Source organism: Fusarium phalaenopsidis (assembly GCF_050370095.1).
Source record: "Fusarium phalaenopsidis strain FUZ10S chromosome Unknown contig_32292, whole genome shotgun sequence".
Classification (NCBI taxonomy): Eukaryota; Fungi; Ascomycota; class Sordariomycetes; order Hypocreales; family Nectriaceae; genus Fusarium; species Fusarium phalaenopsidis.
Window position 1 is genome coordinate 2,630,098 of NW_028145410.1, and position 13,569 is coordinate 2,643,666.

At 52.8% G+C, this 13,569-nt stretch overlaps 3 protein-coding genes across 3 annotated transcripts; 1 reads left to right on the top strand and 2 right to left on the bottom strand.

Annotated features, from left to right (window-relative positions):
- Positions 1-462: 462 nt before the first annotated feature.
- LRP88_05098 (uncharacterized protein) lies at positions 463-2,731 on the bottom strand (the record flags this gene model as incomplete). The annotated part of the gene is made up of 2 exons (XM_083241660.1): positions 463-772; positions 828-2,731. 2 exons carry the CDS (start codon positions 2,729-2,731, stop codon positions 463-465), a joined length of 2,214 nt encoding a protein of 737 aa, XP_083102808.1.
- Positions 2,732-5,371: 2,640 nt separating this feature from the next.
- On the bottom strand, positions 5,372-6,568 carry LRP88_05099 (uncharacterized protein; the record flags this gene model as incomplete). Its single annotated transcript, XM_083241661.1, has 2 exons — positions 5,372-6,398; positions 6,450-6,568. The coding sequence occupies 2 exons, from the start codon at positions 6,566-6,568 to the stop codon at positions 5,372-5,374; spliced, it is 1,146 nt and encodes a 381-aa protein (XP_083102809.1).
- A 337-nt stretch (positions 6,569-6,905) lies between these two features.
- LRP88_05100 (uncharacterized protein) lies at positions 6,906-7,757 on the top strand (the record flags this gene model as incomplete). Its single annotated transcript, XM_083241662.1, has 1 exon — positions 6,906-7,757. The coding sequence occupies one exon, from the start codon at positions 6,906-6,908 to the stop codon at positions 7,755-7,757; it is 852 nt and encodes a 283-aa protein (XP_083102810.1).
- Positions 7,758-13,569: the final 5,812 nt, after the last annotated feature.

Here is a 13,569-nt window from a genome sequence, read left to right on the forward strand (position 1 = left end):
TCTTAAATGTTTAAAAGTTGATTAGGTTAGAGTTTTGGATAAAATAAAATCAAACTTGGAGTTTATGGCTCAACAAAGGCAATAATTATTCACCCCGGCTCAATGCAAGTCGAATACGATTCAAACGTGCTCAATTATTCAAGATCGATCGCAACATCGTACCACGGTCGACCATGAGGGTATATCTATGCTATCCAAGCGCAAGTGCCTTGGCACTGATTCTGCGCAACCCATTCATTGCCTCCGGCCACAGACTCGGTACAAAACAGTGCTATTCATAAAACCCAAGAAAAGTCCTTCCGTATGGGGTCGTCTAAGTCCAATTACCTATCCATGATGCTGCGCGCTGACCCAGTGCGCCATGACCCGTCACGCCAAAAAACCAAACTCCAGAAATGTGTAAATCCAAACGCCACACATGATGGCTTGCCGCCTGGAAAGGGGCAGTGGGTGTGAACCAGTTTATCGGTTGCGATCCTCAGGAGATGGAGACCTTGCCCTGCCGGCACCGCTCGAGAACAGGCTGAGCCAACCGTCGTGTCGGCTCCATCGTGAAGATCGGGGTTCTGGCGAAAGCAGGCCTTGTTCAAGGTCCGATTCTCGGTCGTCAGAGCGAGATCCAGAGCCCTCAGCAATAGTTTCCTCGTCATCACTATCATCATCGCGATACGGCTCATAATGTGGTTCCGATGACGAGCCGTGAGCGAGGGATCGAACAACGTCGCCCTTGCAAATGGGGCATGTCCGTCGGCGGGTAGTCAACCAAGGGGTACTAAAGATTAATTAGCAAAAATTGTCATAATAGGTAGGACAAGGGGGAAACTCGCATGCACTCGACGTGGAACTCGTGACCGCATGGTAGGCTCATGACTTGGCTCTCGCCATCGACATACTCCTCCAGACAGACTACGCACTCGACTTGGCGTCCCATATACTTCTTCCATTCAGCAGAGAATCCGCTGGAGCCCTTTTCACGCTCATTACGACGGTTGTTCCTCGTGCTTGCCGAAGGGGTCGGGATAGATTCGCTTGATGCAACTCGCGACTCGTCCTCAGGAACACCAGTCGTAGTTCTCGACCTGGGGCGGGGGCGTGTAGGAGTCTCCTGAAGCAGAGGAGTGGTTGGAGACGCACTTGAGGGAGAAGGCGCTCTTGGCGAGAGGCTTGGGGATGTGGCAACCGTGTGATAGGTGCGAACGGGGAGCCGCTCGACGACCGACTTGGGGGCCCTCCATCTCCTTCGGCGGATCCTAGCGCGGAGGATAAGGAGAGCGTAGACAACCGTCAGAGTTACCAAGGGGCTGATGACAAGCACAAGGAGGGTGTCGAAAAAGGGGCTGGCGTTGCTCGTAGGAGTAATGGTTACCCAGAGCCCTTCGTGTACCTCGTCGGGGCGTTCTAGTCTATCATCGGGTCTGTCGATTGGTGCATTAGGCTCGTCCTCCTCTTCGGTCTCACTGAAAAATTTCAAGAGCTCAGCATCAGCTGTGGAATCCGAGGGTCCTGAGCTGTGGCGGGTAACGGAAGTCTTTCTGACCGAGGCGGGATCCAGTGTCTCGGGATCGTCTTTTGGCTTCCACCCATCGTAATCATCTTCGGATAGAAGAGGGCTTCGGGTGTCCTTGACCGCTCTCTTTCGAAGGGTATTTCGGACTGCCTGAGTGGTTTCATCATCTGACTCCCTAGCAAAGTTGGAGGGAGCCTGTTGCCTCCTGGTAATAAATCGGTTGAAGCGGCTGCTGACTTGTGAGCTGACCAGAGACCGTCTCTCCCGGGTCGAAGCGGTAACACTCGATCTGGGTCTCTGCGTCTTGTGCTTCCTTGGCCTGGGACCCTGCTGAACCCTAAGAACAGGATTGCCCTGGTTGTCGAGAGTGTCTTCGATAAAGCTACCCGGCTGGGTCAGCGCAGACAGCAGCTGCGCCGTGGTTCGGGCGGTGAAAACGGAGGGAATAGTGACATTGTCGACCTCGGGGCCGTGTGCAAACATCTGGATCAGAGGGCCGCCTTTCTGGTTATCGCCTACAATGACGGCAATGGCACCTCTTCGCTGTGCCCACATCACCTTGTCGAGAAAGCCACAGCCGCCGCGCATCAAAAGCACAACCTTGCCCTTGATATCGGAAGCATCTTGGTTCCGCGAATGACCGCGGTGGCCGTTTGTGAACTCGCTAGGGCTGGTGATGCGGTTGCGCTCGTTTCGAGTAAAGACTTGGTCGCCTCGCTTAGAGTGCGTAGAAGCATCTGACCTGGGAGCGGCAACTGAGGGGACGGCAGCTCGGAGTGCCCTGTTCAAACCCACGGCCTCGGCGTCCTTATTCCACCCAGGCAAGTCGCCGCAGCCCAGCTCACCAGTGCCGTCGAGTAGAGAATCCTCAGCGAAGCCGCTACCGATCCATAATTGACCACTTAGACCGCGGATGGCGAGCTTGGGGCCAAAGGCGGCTGGGCGAGCGGCAAAGGACGTGCTGTTGTCGTCGGTCAAACTGATGGCAGCATTTGGCGGAAATAACGAAAAGGGCGTGTTGTAGTACATGGAGCCCCAAACGGACTTTGTCGACTTTGTCGTCTCATGGCGGGATTGGGAGGATTGGGCTGCCTTGGAACTGGAGAATCCACCGGCGGGGTAATCGGCGTAGGCGGATCGCAGCGACGAGGATATGGCGCGGCAGAAGAGTAAGAGAGATACGGCGATGAATAGTATAAGAACGAAAACTCGTGGGGGACGCATGTTGAAGCGGATGCGGTGGGAATGGCGAATTCACCGAAAGGGCGAGGAGGAGAAGGATATAACAGAAGAAGAGGAGAAGGAGGAGAGGAGGTTGGAGGAGCAGGAGGCGGGACGGAAATGGATGAGGTGAGGTGAGGCGTGAGGTGACCTCGGAGAGATAACAAAGACGTCACCTCGGGCCTAGACCGACCATTCGTTTCAACGCGGGGGGGAAGAGGCAAGTAAGGTTCTAGGCTTGGATTGGCAATATTTGCTCAACCCGGAGTAGAGTGTAACAAAGAAGACGGACGAGGCTAGAAGAGTGAAGAGAGGAAGCAGGCTGAGGTGAGGGAATACAGGCCCGAGGTAAGAAGGTACTTGAAGTCGAGATGATGGACGTTATTTTGGCTTGGCTGACTACACCTGCCCCAAAAAAGTCAAAGTAAAAAATAAAAGGGCAGTTGGAGTAGCTCTCAAGGTTAAACAAAGGAAAAGGCGTTCAAGAAAAGGCTGCCAGTCATGAGAGGCACAACGCAACGCAGCCGCCTCGTGAGCAGCGGGAGCGCGGCACCTCATAAAGTCGCAAAGTCACTACGACAAAGCCAATGGCCGGTCATGGAGCGGATGGACGAAGGTATGACGACGACGGACGCGGTATGGCGCTGCGAGGGCGGGGGTTCAGGCCCACAGGAGGCCCATCCATCCATGAGCCCTCCCGCCGCTGTCCATGCTGTGAGCGGCGGTCCCCCTCCCTCTGGGCTTTGGGTCAAAGGGTCTGATTTACCCTCTGGTCTGGACTCGAGCATGGAGAGCGTCCATGAGAGAGGGAGGGGGCTGGGGTCATTGATACCACCCAACGTCTCAGGCTCAGTTACCTAGACGCCGCCTCGGCCTTGCTGCTGCAGATGCAATAAACGCCAGGACAAAGTTTCTTAATGCAGGCGTCTTGTGCTTCCTTGAAAGATGAGTGAGACTCAGTGAGACTTCTCAAAGCCCGACTCAGACACTCGACTCAGACATCGACTCAAACTCATCATGGCAGCCTCTTCTCGTCTGCTGGACAACTCCCGTGGGGCCTGTCACCATTCAGTCACTGATCAGGCGCCCACTCCATGCGCCGGGGGGAAGCCCACTTCCCACTGTCCTGTCCCTCTCGTCTAGCCCTCAGCAAGTCACGTCACGAACCAAAAGCCTAAACAAGCACGTTCTTGGAGCTCCACCGGCCGCCCAGGTTGGCGTTAGCGCCCCTCGGGGTAAACGCCCTGCCAGCCATTGCGTCCCTTTGGTTCCTGATCGTCCACCGCAAGCAGCCGCCGATCTGCCCGGGGGCTCCTTTCATCTCAGCGCGAAGCAGTCAGAAAGTTGAAGCAGCGCGCGCCTGTGCAACGTCGCGGTGACTCGATGGAGGGCACCTAAGATCGCGTGTTGTGAAACGGTCCTGTCCTGCCGGGCCTGCTCAGTTGTTTCCTCCTCGTTAGGTACCCCCGGCACGTTCTTACAGGGGCCATCACGGCAGGTCGTCGCACGTGAGAGGGGTCAGGTGAACTGGGCCTCCATTAGATCCAACAAACTCGGCCGTCAAGCTCAAGACGCAGGGCCAAGCTTTTCTGCGCCGAGAACTTGCGTGCTCGTGCTTATGCGATCGCCCGAAAGGGGCACTCTTTGCACATCATAACTTACAATCCGAAAATCTCGGTTTTCAGCGTCTCTCTCAGTCGCCTTGATCTCTAGCTGATCCAGCATGTTCCTGATTCGATCTAGCTCCGGTTCCGGCAATGGGCCTGTGTCAGTGTGCACCTTAAAATAGCCCAGCCCTTGTAATGGAGCTTGTTAGCTTCTAGGCCTTTGCTCTGTAGAGCTTTGACATGTTTTGTCGAAACTCCCAAGAGTCGGCTGTTTAATCTCAGATGCCCATCTTTGCAGCTACCGTCTTCTTCTCTGCCCAGGTACCGCTTGTTCGGCATAACCGCTGTCAATTAACCTGCCCTCCGCGGTTGTAGTGGCACCACACTGTGGTCAAACATGGTCAAACATGGCACTGAACCATGCCACCAGATGCCCGGATCCAGGCACCTACGTAATTAACTAATCGGTCGGCCAGAGTTATCATGATGGATCCCTCCATGCGGGTCCCAGATCGGCCCAAGAGTCCAGCTCCATCGGGAGCCCCGGTTCTCGTGTCGAGAACTCCAGCGGCGCCCTCCGATATGCCGATTCTCCTTGCTCGTGGCTGAGCAGATGTGTCAGGCCAGCCATGAGCAGGTATCCTTTCAGGGGTTAATAAGAATAGTCTCAACTCAAAAGGCATAAATCTCATGAGGCTCCGGCCAACAACGCGCTAGTGTCATTGTGTTGGCTGATCTTCTCAAGAGCCTCATTGTCAACATCCATTCAAGTGCCGGAAACGGCACCTCGTGGGGATCAGCAACAAAAGCGATTCAGCCCTTTAAGCCAGGGCGTTTCTCTATTTCCAATCCGTCGTCTATCGTATTCGCGACGCGTCAAGTATATCCCAGGACCCATCATCTTCCAAAACCATGCTCGTACGCCGAAGCCAATCAAATCGAGACAGACCCTGCTGCCAATGCCATCTTCGCCAGATCCAATCCGCCATGCCACTTTGTTGATGCCATTGTCTTGACTTGAACCGATCCGTCGCATCTATAACCCGCCTGAGGATACCCCTTCAGCCTCATCCTCCTTACCGAGGTCCCATTCCCTCTTCTCGCCGGCCTTGGACCAACGCACACTCTCTGTACTCTTCTCGTCCGCATTACCAGCCCGCAGAACCTTATCATTTGTGAATCCAGCTGGGCTCGGGCGCTGTTCCTGGTTTTGCCGAAGCTTTTGGCGGTCTCTAAACGCCTCCACCGCGTCGTCCCAGTTACCACCTCCCTCATCATCGTCCATCTGAATATCCTTCTTAGGATCGTAATTTTCCGAGAATCGTCGATCGATCCCTGAAGATCCCCCGATAGTCCCTCGCCCGCGGTATTTCGGAGGCGGTGCTGGCCCAAAAAGATCTTCTCCAGCATCTGAATCTTGCTTCTCCTCATCCTTCTGCTTCCGTGTATCGTTCGGTGTATTCAAGGGCGACCGATGGCGATGCCTGCTCTTCGTCTCTCTTGGGGACCGAGACCGTCGGCGACGCGTAGGTGACCTAGACCTATCTTTCCGTCTCCGGGAGTGGCGATGTCGTTCCTCGTCTTCAGAGCCTCTGCTCCGTGATCTTTCGCGCCGCTTGTGCTCCCTCCTCGACCGCTCCGAGCGCGACTCCCCATCATCAGTCTTACTGTGACGGTCTTCTCGAGATAATCGTCCATGATGCCTCCGTTCGTCGCGCCGGTCCTTGAGGAGGTCCTTATCCTTCGAATCACTTTCGCGCCTAGACTTGTGCTCGGATTCTCGCTTTTTCGGGTCTTTGCTGGAAGATGGCCCCGCGTCGTCATCACTTCTCCTGCGCTTCTTTCCACCGAGAATCGCATGGATGTCGCCCATCTGTCGTCTTCGTATGTCATGTGTACTCGGGTTTGTTTTTCGCCGCTCAATCTCCTTGGCGCGCTCCAAGTCTTTCAACCGCGCTCTCGATTCGGCAGCTTCCTTTGCCAATAGCGCCTTGTTGTGATTATCGGTGTCTTTGATGATATGTCGAAGGAACCGGGTGTTTGGCTTAAGCATGTTCGCGGGTCTGAAGCCGTGTCAGCAACAGACTTGCCAGACCTCTGTTGGACTCCATTACTTCTTATTCTCGCGATATGCTTCCATGCCCATTGCCGAATACTTGAGGGAGCAGTCGCTTGCCTCCTGGGCAAGCAGGTCCGCGACGTAGTCGTCGGTAAGGATCTCGTCGTTCGACATGGCTAGTCGTGTTCAAAAAATTCCAAGCATGGACAACTCGTATGATAAAAATCGCAAATTGGATGTTGCGCCAAAAAAAGAATGCAAGTTGGAGGATGCCGTTTCCAATATCTTGAATCTACGTTCCCTTGATGTCAGCAAGCATATGCCCCCACTCACCGCCTTAGATAAGCAAGGTTACCCGCACTAACCTGTTTTAGGTCGGAAGTAAACACTACCGCACCTTAAACAGTCCTGTCGCGCTGTTAAACAGAACAAAGCCTTACAAACGCCAATCATTGAATGAGTTTCATTCAAACTTGATCAAACACAAGCCTTTGATATACGTCCTTCCACAATGGATCAAGCAAAGACGCAAGAGGTCCTTGAGGCCTTGGATGAAATCCGGTCAACACGCGAAATCTCCATCATCAAACTCAGCGAGCCCATCTCAAGCTCAACTCCCCAGGATTCCCGTCAACGAACATCAGATGCGTCAAACTCGGCTCTCGACGCGCCAACGCCTGCTAGCTTGGCAGCGGATCTTGCACACTACAAGGAACTGTTTGCCAAACTGCGCTTCTCGTATGTGCAGCAGGTCACCAAGGAAAAGTTCATCCGCGCCATTGTCGGCGACCCGCCCATGATTGTCACTATGGAGGAGAATATGGAGCTCGAAAAGGAGAACGCCGGCGCCAAGAAGCAGCTCAAAGAGCTCAAGACTGAGGTGGCCGATATGGTGACGGATTTGGAGCGCAGGGGTATCGAGCTGAGCAAGAAGTACGAAACCGTGCAGCTTGAGACAGCAAAGTTGCTGGAGATGCCGGCCAAGATTGAGGAGCTGGAGGCACGGATCGAGCAGCTTCGAGCATCGCAGGAGACACCAGAGGGATCAAGCCCAAGCATGAACCTACCACTCGCCAAGACACAGGATCTCGTCGCCCAGCGAAAGCGTGAGCAGCAGGAACTTGCTCGAGAACTGGAGTCGCTGCAGGCCAAGCTTCCCCGGAAGAGGAAGGAGGCCGAGCGACTCGAGGTTGAGCTTCAGCCTCTTGAAAGCAAGCGTCAAAACAGTGCCACAGCGGCACGCGAAGCGAGGAGGAGGAAAGAGGCTGCTCTTGGTGGCGCGGCAGATGATCTTGAGGAGAGGGCTAGATGGTGGAGAGCCAGTGAAGGTGTGTTGAAGCAAGTTTTGGATGTTAAGAATTAAGAGCATTTCTGCAAGACATCTGGGACGGAGGTATTACGGTCGGCGTTGAACGGATACGAGATGGACATGAGAGCAAGGCGTTGGGGATATGCTGTGATGAGGATTCAGGGTGGCTGTCGCATAACTGGGCATCACGGCAGCCAAATTCTTATGATATCAAGAACATTGTTAGCAGCGCGATGAATATGATCGCCTCTGTTTTATACTTATCAAGTTAACTGTGCTCTACCAGGAGTGTGTTTCTTACGACCGTGCAACACTCACTCCGTCTCTCTGAAGAAGTGTCCAATTCCGTAATGATATTCAAATTGCCGAGCATATTCACAATGACGAAGCTCTGGTTATCTCAGCTACCTTTTATTCTCAATACTCTGCAAGAATCGACTCGAGACCAACACTTTGTGGGGGATCTTGAGACCAGTCAAGGGCCCCGATGATTGGTTGGAGCATTAATGTTGAGGATTTATGAGGGGGCAGAAGAGATGAGTTGAGTGTCATCAACGGGAACCATAAAAGAGATTAGGACAGTTCATCTACATTTCTCATATATGTTGAGGCGTTGAAGTTGTGTAGCCCTGTGTCGTGTCATGCCTACTTCATCTCGGGACGAATAAGCAATAGCAACTCAACTCTTTTATGTACGTCCGTTACGTACTCGTATATATGCGTAAATACAAAATAATTATTAAAGAGACCTTGAACAAGCCCTAGATATTTCATCTTGCTTCACGGCTGTCGTTATGAGTTAAACTTAATGGATGTTAATGAGTCCAGTAGGCGTAGCCTCACCGACGCCAAATCTAGCCACCTATACAATTATATCTGACAGATCCCGTCTTCATTTCATAACCAATTCACTACCAGGAAATCATCTAAGCCTGTTTATTCCTACACAGTAAATCTATAGTCACAGGATTTACTCTCCGGTGCCCCAATTGTTAAATCGCCATGAGTTCCAGGAGCTGCATAGGGTAGGCGACATTGCCAAGGTCACTCGCTCCTTCAATCACCGCTTAATTGCCCTAGATACACTAATATGTCTTCATATGTGTTGTTGATATGAGACCTAATTGAATAGTTGGACATGTAACGTGTGGCATCACATTTCAATGAGGCACTCATGGATCGGTAGGCACCGCAGCAGTCTCATCAATGGACGCATAGAAACCAGACCTCCAGTGCAGATCATACATATTCTTCAGCACAATCAACTACTCTTGATGCCACGGCTCATAGCCATACATAGTTTGCTTAACCACCTCACTAACTGAATAGCCAACACAAGTCTACAACTCACATTGGCGATTGGCCTCATCGAAGACATGCGGGAGCCTCTGGCCAACGTCGACAGCCTTCCAGCCAAGCCATAATCCTGAGGTACATACATCATCACTGCGACAGTCAAGGAACTGCCATTCTAGTGGAAATACGGGATATATTCGCTATGGACGGCCATGGCGCCGTACATAGAGTTATCCCCAAGCAGAGCAGTCAACGTATCAAGCCCCAGCGTCTCGCCATTGTCAGCCCAGTAGCGTTTAAATACTTATAGCCAAGTGGATATTCTGTACTTCTCGACGCTCATAAAGAAAAAAAAGACGCTGAAACTAGCCTTTGTGCATGGCGGTGATTTGTTGGAGAAGCCTGATTGAGTTGCAAGTTTGGGATATTCTCCATGCCGAAGCTGCTAGAGGGACGAGCCCCGTTCGTAGGATGGTTTGGAATAGATAGAATCAACCGCCGTTGCTTTTTCTAAAAGGATTGCGAAGAGGATATTGGATCGGATGGTTGTCAGAGTATAGAGGGGCTGGTAGAGGCATGACACTTGCATTGTTCGGGTCAATGTTAGAGTCGTTGAAGACCATGGGGCGGTGAATGACATCGAAAGAATAGTTGCACATGATTTTCGATCACATTCTCGTTGATTCTTCCATAGAAACTCTCAGTTTGGTCACCTAAATAGGTGAACATCTCGTATGGTACTCGAGATCGAAGATCTTGGATGTGATAGAGGCGACGACGGTCAAATTGCGAATGACTACATAACTCAACACAAGTTCAGGTCTACATCGATATCACACTAGTTCCCATCGGCTAGGACGAGGTTCGTCGAGACAAACTGGCCTGATATCAGTCCAGGGCGGCCTCAGAGGAGACCATGGCCACCCCCTAGGCCGCGCCGTGGAACTCACAACCTGTTTCTGGTTCCTAAATCAAGGATTGAACGTGCAATGGGTGTTGAACTACGGCTGCTTGCGTGTTTTCTTGTATTTTACGGAGCGTCGACACCTGTCTTTCAATATTCCTCTACCAACGTTGACTGTATTTGTGTTGGAGACGTTGGCAGTATAACTGACTTGTCCAAACATTGAAATGTATCTAATCATCGAAATCTCCCATAGTCGCCAATGATAGAAAGGAGGACCAATTAAAGGAACTGGCAGATATTAACTACAGCGCTTACGTTGGAGCAACATCGATTAGTGTGTAAGACTCGCCGTTTCACCAACATCGCCCTCCACGCCTGAAACCACGACTATCCTGACGGTACGAGTATGCACTGCCGACCACCTCGTTGTCGCCCCACGGAGGCCATCCGAACCCGGCAGGTAGACCTATGCGCGGGTTCGGAAAGCCGCCCATGGAGGTGGTCTGCCGGGGAAGCACGCGCTGCCAAGGCCAGTCCCTGGCAGACGAACAGGGCGAGGGAGATGGCACATGATGCGACGACCTATGAGGAGCTCCATGATAGGTCAGTTCGTCTATGTCGGGGTGTCGGGGAATAGAGTGCCGTCGGGGAGCAGACTTTACGCGTACAAACTTCACGAGACAAACAGGAGAGCCAGGAGAAGATCAAATTTCTCTTGATTTTTTAGCATCAGTTGCATCACTCAAGCAGCTCTAAGCCATCGACTCATGTACACGTTGTTTCATGGCGTTTCCTGGCGGTGATAAATTGACGTCAGGTCGGGGCGCTGCGTTTCGCCCAAACAAGGATAGGGCTATTGTAAGCTGTAAGGGATGAGCTGGCGATGCTGATGAAGAGTTATTCATAGTTATCAAGCATGTAGCGTATCGTGTATATGATGCGGAGACTCTTTTGTTCATGCTTGTGCATTGTTCATGATTGTTCGATACTGAGCAAACAAGATGAGAGCGTGATGATCGGACTCTTGAAGGACCCGTCGACGGGAATACGCGTAATTATGAGCGAGCGAGGGAGGTATGCGTGAGCGCGGGGGGATGCCAGGACCCGACGGGAGCGAGAGCGAATGGCACCTCAGGCTGCGAGACAAGGCATGGAAAACACTGAGCAGTGGCTGATAATGCTTGACCTCATGGAGCCATGGTCATTGCTTGGCTTGGCTTGATGGTGCTCCCACCGTCTGGGCTGTCGTGATTGATGATTGACGCAGATCCTGGCTCAAGGCGTCGGTTTAGAGAGCGTCTCGATAATTCTGTCCATCAAGGGTCAAACGCCCAGAAGGAGGGGGAACTGGAACTGTCCATGGATGGCATTGTGCCAGTTGCAGCGCCCAGGAGGCACCTCACAACACGATGCCTGGATTTGAATTTACGGACAGCAGAGCCAAGAGGGGCGGGCAAGAAATTCGTATCTCGCATTCACCCCACGTGCATCAGCTCTGCAGGGAATCATTTCTAGGCGGGCGAGCCAATCGCCAATACGCTGTGTCCCGTGTCGAGGGGTCATGTCTGAGATGCTACGCACCACCATCCTTTTTGCCCTTTTTTCGACTCTTGAAAAGGAGTTTTGTTACGTGGAGGGGCACGTCTAAGCCTCTGGAGGGAAATGAGAGGTGACGCAGCCCGAGGTGACTGGGCAGCCCTAGGCAAGCTTGGCTCTCGGTCTTTTCCCCTTTGAAAACCTGGCACTCACTTCTGTGATGCCTAACGTGTACCGTATCGAGCGAGAATGCGCGTCTCGTCGACCCAGCCACCGTCAGGAATTATTGGATGTCAAGTGGCTGCCTCCCGTCGTGACAGGGGACGGGACAATTGGAGTGCGACATGACTGCAGAAGACCTATTGTTGGGGGGACCGGTCAACCTTGGAGATGCACCGACGGATTTAAGTCATCGGAATATTCAAACAGTCATCAAGTCCGGAGTTAAAAGGCGTTTTGGAATCAGCAACAAGCTTGTTTGTGCTAAAGCCCAGGCCAGGGGTGGTGACTAGTCCACTGGATCCCTCTCCACAGAGTTCTCTGCAAGATTCCATTTTTCTTCTTCAAACCCGATCCTTTTCATCATCTCCTCGGCCGGCCGGGGCCCTACAAGACGCCGGGCACAAGAAAATAAACAGGCACAAGAGGACCCAAGATCCAATATGGATCTCATCTGGGCCGAGTTATGCTCGCTGGCTGCCGGAGGAGGGCTGCCCCGTCCCGGCCCCACACTCTGCACCGCGTGGCCGTGACAGCCAAGGGTAAGGGTGGTCCATCCATCCATGGCTTGGTGTGTGGGTGGGCTTCTTACAAAAAAACAGAGCGAGGAAATGCGAAATGCGAAACCGAGCAGAACGAGCAGGAGGTGGACTCTCATGATAGACGGAGGAACAAGAGACCAGCCACTTGGTCGAAACATGGGCACACATTCACTCACTCCTTCACTCAACTCGTCTTACTTACAGCAATCCCATGGTGATACGCCTATACGCCGCCAGCGAAGCAATCCAATTCAATCCATTGAGATGCTCGATTTAGAGGCGGAGTCAGATATGGGGATCGCCCGTCATCATCGTAACCGCCTGGTTGGGATTTCCCCCAATTGCTGACACCCATGGACGATATGGAAAGCCGCACACGCAGGCGAGAGGGATGGGGGGAGAGATGCAGCGACACGGCAGCAATTGGCTTGCTCGAACCATTTACCAGAAAAGGAAATCTTCTATCTCCACTCCCCATCGCCGGTACACACCCCTAGCAGTCGCCGGAGGGTAGCAAGAGCCCGAAAGCCGGGCTACATCTCAGATATGCGATGCCCTTTCGGCCCACCCCACGTCTGAACTCCGCACTCCGCGGGGAGCGGCATTGTCGTTGAGGTCCGCGGACTGTCCATGAAATCTCGAGACTCAACTGATCAACAAGCTCTGCAAGGTTCCTGGGTGCAGCAAAGAGCCGAAGGGCAATCAAGGTAGCCTTAGGGATCTTTGTAGTCGGGCAGGACGCACAGAGCATCATGAGGCTGCTTAGGCTTGGCTAGCATTGACGTAGCATGAGTGTCCAATGCCGTGCGTAGGCGCCGTTGAAGCTTTTTTTACCTTGGTTTACCTGGATGGCCATGGATAAGACAAGACAAAGATCCATGAACAAGAGACAACTTCCAAGGCGGTCAATGGATCTTAGACCCAGCCCCCAACTGCATTGGATTGGATTGGATTGGATTGGACTCGAAACTCTCAACCAAAAACACCAAGCGCATCATCAGTCAGCGTTTGTGAGCCTCCATCTCAATTTGGTCCGTCGCTTCGTCCGTCGGTGTCGTTACGCCCCTTGTCGAAAGCTTAGGGCTGACTCCAATGGAAAAGAAGCCCCCTACCCCGAATCAATCCTGTCGTCCACCCTCGCCTATTGGACTGCGTATGTAATGCGTGTTGCTCTGTAATCGAGGGCGGCGGCCGACCTAACGAGCGCGCGCGCGCGTATCATCTCATAGTCGCTGCCCCTCCCGTTATTGTTTGGCGTTATGTTATGTCCCATCTACAGTTAACGCCCCCCTCCCTCTCCAAAACCTTCTTCTGCCCGCCCGCGTCTTCTGAGTTGCTATCGTAAGCCGTTTGCAATCTCCAACCC